The sequence below is a fragment of the Coptis chinensis genome, unplaced genomic scaffold, assembly GCF_015680905.1.
Source record: "Coptis chinensis isolate HL-2020 unplaced genomic scaffold, ASM1568090v1 utg1287_pilon_pilon, whole genome shotgun sequence".
Taxonomy (NCBI): Eukaryota; Viridiplantae; Streptophyta; class Magnoliopsida; order Ranunculales; family Ranunculaceae; genus Coptis; species Coptis chinensis.
The window spans coordinates 84,886-95,285 of NW_028238099.1; the positions used below are offsets into that span (position 1 = coordinate 84,886).

At 36.2% G+C, this 10,400-nt stretch overlaps 1 protein-coding gene across 1 annotated transcript; it reads right to left on the reverse strand.

The window, feature by feature from the left end:
* Nucleotides 1-799: 799 nt before the first annotated feature.
* On the reverse strand, nucleotides 800-9,401 carry LOC147474148 (sodium/hydrogen exchanger 6-like). The gene is given in 23 exon segments (XM_086586580.1): nucleotides 800-1,098; nucleotides 1,741-1,823; nucleotides 1,915-2,012; nucleotides 2,601-2,684; nucleotides 3,607-3,716; nucleotides 3,801-3,898; nucleotides 4,511-4,530; nucleotides 4,634-4,709; nucleotides 4,826-4,923; nucleotides 5,023-5,083; nucleotides 5,176-5,223; nucleotides 5,314-5,345; nucleotides 5,447-5,475; nucleotides 6,051-6,148; nucleotides 6,258-6,277; nucleotides 6,385-6,413; nucleotides 6,416-6,446; nucleotides 8,292-8,403; nucleotides 8,492-8,577; nucleotides 8,672-8,696; nucleotides 8,811-8,870; nucleotides 8,965-9,016; nucleotides 9,090-9,401. Coding segments are annotated over 23 exon segments (1,620 nt in total). The 5' UTR covers nucleotides 9,307-9,401; the 3' UTR covers nucleotides 800-1,045.
* Nucleotides 9,402-10,400: the final 999 nt, after the last annotated feature.

Genomic DNA, 10,400 nt, shown 5'->3' on the forward strand with positions numbered 1-10,400 from the left:
ATTTTTTTTTTTTTTTCCATACAAAATTACAGGAATCTAACTAATCTTATTTTTTGATAGCGAGGACCCATGAATAAATTATGGGCACAAGTGAATCCAACTAATCAATTCCAACAAGTATATACATAAAAATAATACATACACACAAATCATACACAAAAAATATGAAGAATGGATGAAAGATCATCAATGAAAAGTTAAAGAAACAAAGCTATTATGAAAAGTGGGAGAAGACAAGTTAAAGTGGGAGAAGACAACATGTGGAAGGGGTTTTAGAAGGGTAGGGGTGGAAACCCAACCTGAGCTTCTCTTTTTTCAGCATTCAACAAGGATTTAAATCCGGGATGCTGAATTCGGTTTTGTACCTTAAAAGTTTTAACGCCACTGAATACTTAAAAGTTAAAAAAACAGACAACCTCAAGATGTAGAAACAAAATCCATTAGAAATTTCTAGTTCAAACTTCATTTATGGTTCCACCATGAATTGCTAAAATTAATCTGATGGAGAAACAAATTATTTGAATGGTCACTGGAAGCTTGTTTGCTAGGTTCATTTATGGTTCAGAGATCATGAATTGTTATCTCGCTGATCTGAATCTGAAATGGAGGACATACCGAAATAAGATATTTTTTGGTACAAATATCAATCTATGTACCTCGTCACTGGAAGCTTGTTTGCTAAGAAATAGGATAGAATAATGACAATATCTGGTCAGGTCATGCATATACGTATCACCAGCACCAAATAATCATGAGAAAAGGTAGTGTGCATGATCATTTCTTCACATGCAGGCAATCATGAGCACAAATGCTAATTTTTGTATACCATTAATTGAATAACATCCTACCGTTGACCTGTAATAATATCCATTGTGTATATACAAAACTTAGGAGCTCCTCTTTACTACTTTCAGTGTATACAGCTGCTAAGATGCCTATCCACTTGTTCTACCCAGCAGCAACACAACGATTCTCCAAGACTATTGAGGGTATGTGTAGATTCTCCATTAGAGTTAGAGTATTGATTAGCAAAATCACCCAACAATTACCCACGACCGCGAAAACCTCTGCCTCCTCTAGAGTTAGGAGCTGGCTCGTCTGTTTTACACAATGATAATAAAAAGTTATATAGTAAATCACCAAGTAATAATGCAATATAAATCCAATGTGACTTGGCATGTATATACAAAGACTACTAAGGAAACGAGCCCCACTTTGTGATGCTAAAAACAGATTGAAGTAAAAGTAAGCAAATACAAAGCACCACTGTTTTAGCCTAAGAGCTGACTCATCCTTGTGTCATGCTCTAAACGAGTTAGTTACTTCACATAGCCAATCACTACAGTTCAGAGGATATCCGCACTCACCTATAACAAACTTTTCATTATTGGTAGAACTTTCCCTAATTTAACCACTAAACCCTAAACCCCCATCATTCCAACCCACAAGGTGGAAATGAGAATCAATCCCTATGACCTAGGGACCAAATTCCCAAGCTTCCAGTGGGTCATTGAACACCTTTCTAAGTAGTCTTGTATAACCACTAAATGGAAAAGTAGACCATTACTACTATCAGTCAACGGCATAGTCACATATAAGTGCAGCACATGCTTACTAGTTTTCTTGAAATTTCAGACTCTGCAAACGTGTGATGCCTCTCAATTTTTATGAGGCAGACCCCATCTGATTATCACCTGAGTATGAGTATAGAAAAGTGTAAGCGCCAGGCTATTGTCTTACCGAAATCCTCTTCTTCGTCCCCATTTTGAGTGGTAAAAAATGGAGTCAGGTAGTTCCTGTCTAATGCAGTGAAGGATGCAGCACTGCACCAAATTAAAAACCACATCAACAACAGATGTATAAAACATAAACAAGGATTAGTTTTTAATAATCAACTGTAGCTCCAAAGGTTACCTTTTGTGGAACTCTTTGAGTCTCATCTTCAACCTGCTGCCAGATGAAGCACCCTCATCATAAGACGGAGCAATATAGCCATTATTTCCATCAAAGCTCTGGAATCAGAAAGTAAGAAAAAACAGATATTTCAGATTCCTGAGTTGTAAAACTAATAAATCAGTTTCAAGACAATAAGGCCAGATAGGCCAACATAGCATGCTCTCAGAGAGTTATGTGCTAAATACTGGTAAGAAATGCTTCAAAGAAATGCATTCACCAAAATTGGTATTTAACTAGCGCCAAAATATGGCATAGAACTACTGAAAAAACTATATAAACAATGAGCCAAGTAACGATTTGGGAAAAGACATGAACGTATAAAAATAGCAACAATTTAAAATCAAAAATGTCTGGAATGCTAGGAATGCAACCCCATTTTGGTTTTGGTGCCATTTGTTTGGCTTATTTTCATTCACAGACAAAAAAAAACAACTTAGCGAATACCAGATTAAGTCAATGTCTACACTATCGAGCTACAGAGTCCAAAAGTAATCCTATCTGAGCTTACTGGTTTTCTGTTTCCAATCGACATTGAATTAGTTCCAGTTATATAATGGAACTTCTTCGGCTACAGAGATTACAACAGATTGATCCTTACAAGTACAACAAACAGAAGGAGTAAAACAATCTTTCTTGGAACTTACTTCCCCCAGGGGGCCATCATGAGCATCTCCTACAACTTGTAGAGCTTCCAACATAGTACCAGTTGACCCTCCAATCAATAAGACCTGCATCAATTCCACAAAACCAGTGATCAATCAAATGAATCTGGTGAAACTTTAATGTAAGGGTTAACGAAAATAACCCCCCCCCCCACTAGATGGGAAATTAGGGTCTCCCCCCAAATACACACAAAAAAAACATGGACCCTAATTTCCCCATCTAGTAAAGGGGAAATCCTAATTGGCTCATCTAGTGGGGGGGGGGGTGTAATACTAGTTAACCCTTAATGTAATACTAATATCCAATTAAAAATGAAAATGCTAATATAAGTCGTCACCGACATAAATAGGAAAAATATAAAAGGCTTGAAAGAAAAGGCTATAATGTAAATTCTACACGACACACATTTTGCTTAAAATTATGATAAACATTACGATATGATTCCTTCTTGAACACAGATAAGATAGACACTACTAGTACAAAAACTTGCAGATTAATGGAATATAACTATATAAGTATTTACTTAATTCTTTAAAGATCTTCCTGAGGATTTGAATGACGTCATTTTCAATAATATATACAAATTCCATTTTACTTAATTAGTAAAACCATGGTACCTTTATAAAACATAACTTTGACTTGCACCCACAATTCCCAATCAACATATACTTTCTTTGAGAAGTTAACCGTCAGCAGAAGCATTACAAATAGAGACAAATTGGAATGAACTCTTCTAAAAAAAAAAAAAAAAAAAAACTAATACCAAGGGAGTTTCAGAATAGAATACATCCTTCAAGACAAAAGAATGTGTGATTAAAGGTATCCTACATACTCTGTTTCTGAGTAGACAAAGACAAACAGAGTACATCACACTTAGTTCCACTGTATATCACCTAACAAATGTGGAACTTGAACAAGGGTTCCACTGTATATTACCTGATGGGTGTGGAACTTAAACAAGGAATACTGTAGAGAAAGACCACTCACCGTCAAAACAACTATTGCAGTAGTTGCAGTGAATATTGTCTGGCCATGTCCATCTGGGAGATCATGAACTGATTGTAGAGCAAGGGCAAAAGCCATAGCCCCTCTAAGTCCTGTTACAAACAAAACTGCTGATATTTTGCAAAAACCAAAAAGTATAATTCCAGAAAACAATTGACAGCAGCTTGTCTTCTCACCACTATACCAAAGGGCCTTTTGATGTTTGATGGGTATTTGTCGGTTTGCTGGTCGAACCAGATTCACCAAGTATCCACAGGAAAATACATTTGCAGCCCTTCAAGAAAAGAATATCAAACTGGTTAGAGGTAACACAGGTAAAACCCTGAACACAAGCAGAGATAAGCACTCATATTTACGAACCAAAATCTTATATTTTTTACCTGAATAAAATGCCAAGCACAAAATTCTAATAATACTTAGAGAAAGAAGGCTACAAGCACAAATGACACGTTAATTATGAAAACAAAATTTTACGTCTTACATGTGACATTGATATATCCATTTTTTTCCTCTACTTTGGAACGTTATCTTCATCATAAGTCAAAAAAGAAAACACTTGGAACATATTAAAATTGACAAAGTTGTTTAAGGAGTTACAAAACATGTGATTAAAATTTTGATTTCTTTGAAGACAGAACAGACTGATTCAACCAAGACAGAAGGGCCCAAGTTAAATTAGGTATGAAAAAGTGATTTGAGATACCAAGCAAATCAATTATAGTACAAGTATAATATCAACAACATCATTTCCAAAAGAAAAGAAAATCGAAATTGAAGTCATAAGGTCTAATATAGATTAGATGATATCAACAACATCATTTCTAAAAGAAAAGAAAATCGAAATCGAAATCGAAGTCATAAGGTCTAATAGAGATTAGATGCCCACCTTGCTATGACAATGAATAACTGGAGTGATCATGAAAGTAAAAGGTTAAGGACGAAAAAAGGAAAGCTCTTGGAAAATATGTACAAATATATGAAGTCAAAAGTAATCAGACTACAAGGATACAATTGAGAAAAAGATAAATCCAACATGTGACCAGCTATGTTTTTCCATGGCTATATCAAACCCCATATATATGAATCTGCAGAAAAACATGATTAGGTCACAACAGGTACTAAGATGTAATAAAGCTAAAACATATTAATATCAGGTAATGCGACAATAATAAGAAACCAAGCACGGTTACTAATCACTGACACAAAAGTTTCTGCTAACGATGATATCAAATGGAAGAAAGCAGCAACAAATCGTTGTGAGTTTTCTGACAGATTTGAGAAGGTGTAGTGCTTCATAACCTGAAAAAACATTAAGAAACAAAAATATAAAAAACAAAATAACCAGTAGTTATAGACTTTCTGCCAAGGATATTATTTTCAAATCACAAAATAACTTACCATTCCTGTGAACAATATTGACACAATACCAGAAAGACCAAGACCTTCTGCAAGCATGTACCTAAGGATAAGATGATCATGAATCCAGGCTTCCAGGAGACAGCTAAAGAAAATCCACATATCAACAAAGTAAAAGCCCAGGAGATCGCTTACGAGAAATAAGGGAAAAGAACGAACAGGCAACACTCCAAGTTCTGTAAACTGGACAAATTGATTGAACATTAGTACCCAAAAGAACAGACTTGGAAGCTAAATGTTAAACAAAAAAACCAATCATATAAAAGTACTCACTTATCAACATCGAGGCCTGCATACTTAAAAAGGTTCTCTGTGGTTAAGGGATCTCAAAATATTGTTAGAAAAGGGTAACTATAATCTGGTAAATCCTGAATCGGAATAGGCAAAAGAAAATTAAAAAGGATATCAAAGCAGATATAAATCCAACTCCAACCCCTGCAGAGATAATGAAAAACTGTGGGTAATTGATAAAACGAAAAATATATATAGTAGATACACTTCTGCGGAAGAAAACAAAAACAAAAATTAAGTATTTAAAATAATCCAAAAATATGTGGAAAACATGATATGATAAGAATCTTGCCTTAAGTTCAACTGAAAAAAGGAAAGGAGAGAGAAAGAAAGTTACGCAACTGTTATGCAAACAACTTTAACAGTTGTGCCAGTCGACTTCTATCAACACAGATAATTCAGCACAAAAGGCAATGTATTCATTAGAATTCTGCAATCTTCATAATCAAAGTTGCTTTATTTAGACATTGTACTTAAACTACTTATTATATGTAATTTATATAAAAACTTTTACTCTAGAATATGTTGTAGTTTAAATATTACTGACATATTGTAATTGGTAATACCAGATGTGTCTACCGTTAGATTCATGGAAATTTCAGGCCAGAAAAAGAATCAGCTAGACCAATAGTGGCTAGGACAAGCAGACAACAAAATATATAAAAAAAATACTAATGAGAGAAGTTTAAGATTTGTCCCCTTAAGCAAAACAGGATTACCTGATGACATCGAGCCAACAAAGGTCTCAAGAAACCTAATTATGACCAGAAAAAAGTTTTGCCCAGATGACTCGTGACTCTTCACTGATGACATTGTCCTGGAAAGAATAACTGTCCAGTTATAGAATAAACTTAAGAGAGAGAGAGAGAGAGGTATAACATATAGGTGCGTATTATAATGGTTAAAGTCAAGTCGCTATAGCAGACCTGTACAAGGAAATTGCCATCTTCATACGGTCCATCATGCACATAAATGTGAAAACAGGTATTGTCAGTTGGAGGATATATCTTAATAAATTAATATTTTGTAAAGCCTAGAACTAAATAATCATACCGCATCATTTAGAACAGATTCCCCAAAACTAAAGCATACAGGTTCATATCTGTACCAAAATCCTGCAAACAGAAGCCGCATTAAATTCACAGTAGACTGCAGTTATATTACTATCATCTAGCAAAGCATTTATATTTGTTAGAAATCAAAATGTACTTTAGAATCTAGCAAAGGCTGATGATGGGATATAGGCTCCGTCTGGTTCACGGAAAAGTGGGGTAAAGAAAATGGTTTCCAGGAATTTGAATACTCAAATGTGTTTGGCAACCCGAGGAAAATAGAAAAGTAGAAAATAGATTCTCCGGGCATGTAGAAATGGAAGAAACCAACTTACTTAAAAATAAAATGGAAGTTGCTTTCTTTGCTTCCCTTCTCTCTTGATTAAGAAGTGTTAAGGCATAATATCTTCCGATTTAAACCTCCACCCATCTCTACAAAGCAGTAATGTTCGCTGCTAATTGTTAGATCCTTACCAGTGTTCTAAAACTGCTAGGCGGTAGTCGGGCGGTGGGAGAGCGCCTAGGCTTTCTAGGCAGTGCCTAGACGGGCTAGGCGCTAGGCGGTTTTTTTTCCTAATATATATGGTAATCTGGGCTATTAAATCATTGAGTACTCGTCGAGTTATCGGTGAGTACTCGCTACTCACTGCTTAGCCGACCCGACTAACAATTTAATCCCTGATCACAATCGGGCTCAAAAACTCCCCGAGTACTCGGCTGATTAGGCCCGATTAGCCGAGTAATTGTGTTCACTATTTCAACTATTTCAATGTTAAACATTGAACTCGACATTTCGCTGATTCGACCAACCCTCGATTTTGTAAAGTTCTACACTTTAATCATATTTATTTTAGTTGATTGAGTGTTTTAATTGTTTATTGATTGATTGGGTTTTAATTGGCTTCATTATGTTGGTATTTCAAAGTTAAATATATTTAATAATTATTTGTAAAGAAATATAGTGTTATGAAAAATCGTCCGATTAATCCCGATTAATCGACCGATTACACCTACTCGCTACTCACTCTTCAAGCGAGTAGCGATCGAGTAGCGATTTAACTGCATAGATAGTAATACACACATATACTACAATAAATGAAAAAAATCATTTACCATAACTCAAAAAATAAACACAAACAAATATACTTATTACAAAAATGCGTAATAGTTGAGGAATATTGATTTCATATAAAAACATACTCTTTGTTATAGTGGCATATAATTTACATTAGACTTAAGTCTTTTAAACTCATTCAAATCTTAAGCCTACACGGGCCTTTATTTTTTGACATTTAATCATTCAAAAAAAAAAAAAAAAAAAAAAAAACTAGAGGAACCTAGACCTAATCGGTCAACCTAGACCCGCCTAGTTGGTCCACCGATTTTTTAAACGACTAGGGCCTAGGCGAGTCGGTTAGGCACCGCCTAGCACCTAGGTGGCCGCCTAAACCAATTTTAGAACAGTGATCCTTACATGTGTAACCATGATCTTCCACCATTATCGACGTCAAAGTTTACACAGAAAGAGGAAGAACGATAAATTTTGGGGTTTCCAGGGGTGTGATGTAGTGTTATGTGAGGTTTGATCCAGTGGTTCGCAATACTGATCCAATTTTTGAGGCCTTTGCTATAGTGCTTTGCGAGGTTTGGTTGAGGGCTCTAGCGTAGGAGACCGAGAAATCATTTTTTTTTAACCAAACATAAAAAAAGGGATTCACTGAAAATATATTCAGGCAAAGTCAAATCCAGGAACTGAATTTCTTCTTGAAATAGAAATATGTGAACCAAACACAGCCATAAAGTATAAAGCCCATGGATGGCCCGGAATAAAAGCGCGTGTATCTAGCCCAAGTATGAGATATATGGATATTGTGATGTTGAATTTCCAGTTGGTAAAGCTAGAGGCACCTGAAATATGGATAAGACGGTGACTGGATCGGTTGCAGAGATAAGAGCTCCAAACATGAGACATTCAACGAATGGCAATCTGTACATGAGGAAGGTGACACCACCAAGGTACCTATAAGAAAAAACAACAATGAGTAGGAAAGTTTTCAGCAAAACAAAAGCATGTAGGCAAAATAAATTAAGAATGAAAGAGCACGTACACCAAAACGCCGGTAACAATGGAAGAGATAAATGTGCCTAAGATAGCAAAAGTGACGATGGCTCCAAAATTTGAAAAGAATGGTTTCTGGGAAATGCAAACCAAATGAAAGAGGCGTGTGTTAGCGAACTGGACAATTACAGCAAATTGAACGAGCAGGAAGTTGAGAAAGGGAGCTCACAGGTGCAAGACTGAAGCCTGACTGAGTGAGAGGCGAAGTCAAGAAAAACAAATATAATAGAAGGGCAAAGCCAAGTTTGTTTAGAATAAAAGAAAGTATGACGAAGTAAGTAAGCAAGTAAGTAAGTTGGTTTGGATATAATATGATTGGAGGTAACAAGAAGAGGAAGAAAAATTCTTCGTGGAAGTTGAACCAAGTCCTGCCGAAACAAACAGAGTAGTATTGTAAGTGGAAATGAAAAAGGAAGTATTTACTATATATATATAGAGAGAGAGAGAGATATTAAAAGCAACCTGATGCTTGATTCGGTATTGGAAATGTTAGCAAGACCACCAACAATCAAACCTGAAACAAATACAGGTGAATTTGTAACCCTATAAATGATTTTGGGATTGATAACGAGATGCGAGTGACTGACCAATTAAAAGAGAAGCACTGGCTTCGGGGAGATAGTAGACTTTGTGACGGCGGAGAACGTGGCCGAGCACGAAGGAGAGCACCAGCATCATAATCTGTAGCAGGATCCCAACCCCGGCAGCTTGCTGCTCCTTCCCTGCAGCTCCCGAAGAGGAAGGGCTCGTATTCGCGGGAGATATCTGATGCAACATCGCCACTTGCAATGCCTCCTCTATCATTTTCCTCCTCAACCCTTCCTCAGTCGTCAGAACAAGTTTTGCTTTCTCGCCTTTCTTTCCTTCTCTATCTTCCGTCTCTCTACACTCGTGACCGGGGCTGTAAGCTCTACACAATTGGGCTTTTATTGGAAACCCATAGGCCATAGATGATCACAAAAGTAGGCCCATAAACATACCGGTGAACAGTAGTTTCGGTTTCAGGACATTTACATCAAAATTATTTTTGTTTAATACCAATTACCACTTTTTTCTCCCTCTAGCCAAAAACTCCAACTATAAACTTGTAGATTTTTTTGAGATTTAATTATTTCCGTCTTTCAGCTAGTTGACTTGTTATTAGTGATTTAAGATATGAGAAATCATCTATTTTTTTCTCCGTCTAGCAAAAAAAACACTACAATTATAAACTTGTAAATTTTTTTGAGATATAATTGTTTGCATGTTTATTGCACACGTGCATAGTGGTGAGTGTGTGTATATATTGGACTACTACTCGAGATGGAATATGATTAACAAAGCAATTGAACAACAGTTAAATTTATTCTTCAAATCATTGAATCTTATGTTAATCAATCGCGTAATTTATCTCAATTTTAATATTGTTGTTATGGAACCATAGTTCCTAACCGCGCGTGCCTAGAGCTGTAATTCCCTGCCAATCTGTCCTATGTGCCTAGTTTCTAATGTATAATCGGATGTTATAAAACCGGTTCTAATTTGAGCTAAGTTTGGACAATCCCACCCCAACCATCGACTCTTTCTTCTATGATCCTCCAAATAATGTCATATTTACGCTTTAGTATGCAAAATATCGTTTACTAGAGATTACTAAGAGTCTAAAACCAACTTAATCTATATTCTCTTTATAATATAATCGACGTATATATTAGGGGTGGGAATTTGGCCCTAACGACCCTAACCCGGCCCTGACCGACCCGACCCTAAGCCCTATAAAGCCCTCACAACTAAAGCCCTCCACAGGAGTTTAGGGTAGGCCGCCGCCCCTAATGCCTTCTAGGGAGGTAGGGGGCTAAGATTCTAAAACATAGGCCCGACCCTAACCAAGCCCTAACCGCCCTGTTTCATACTTTCAC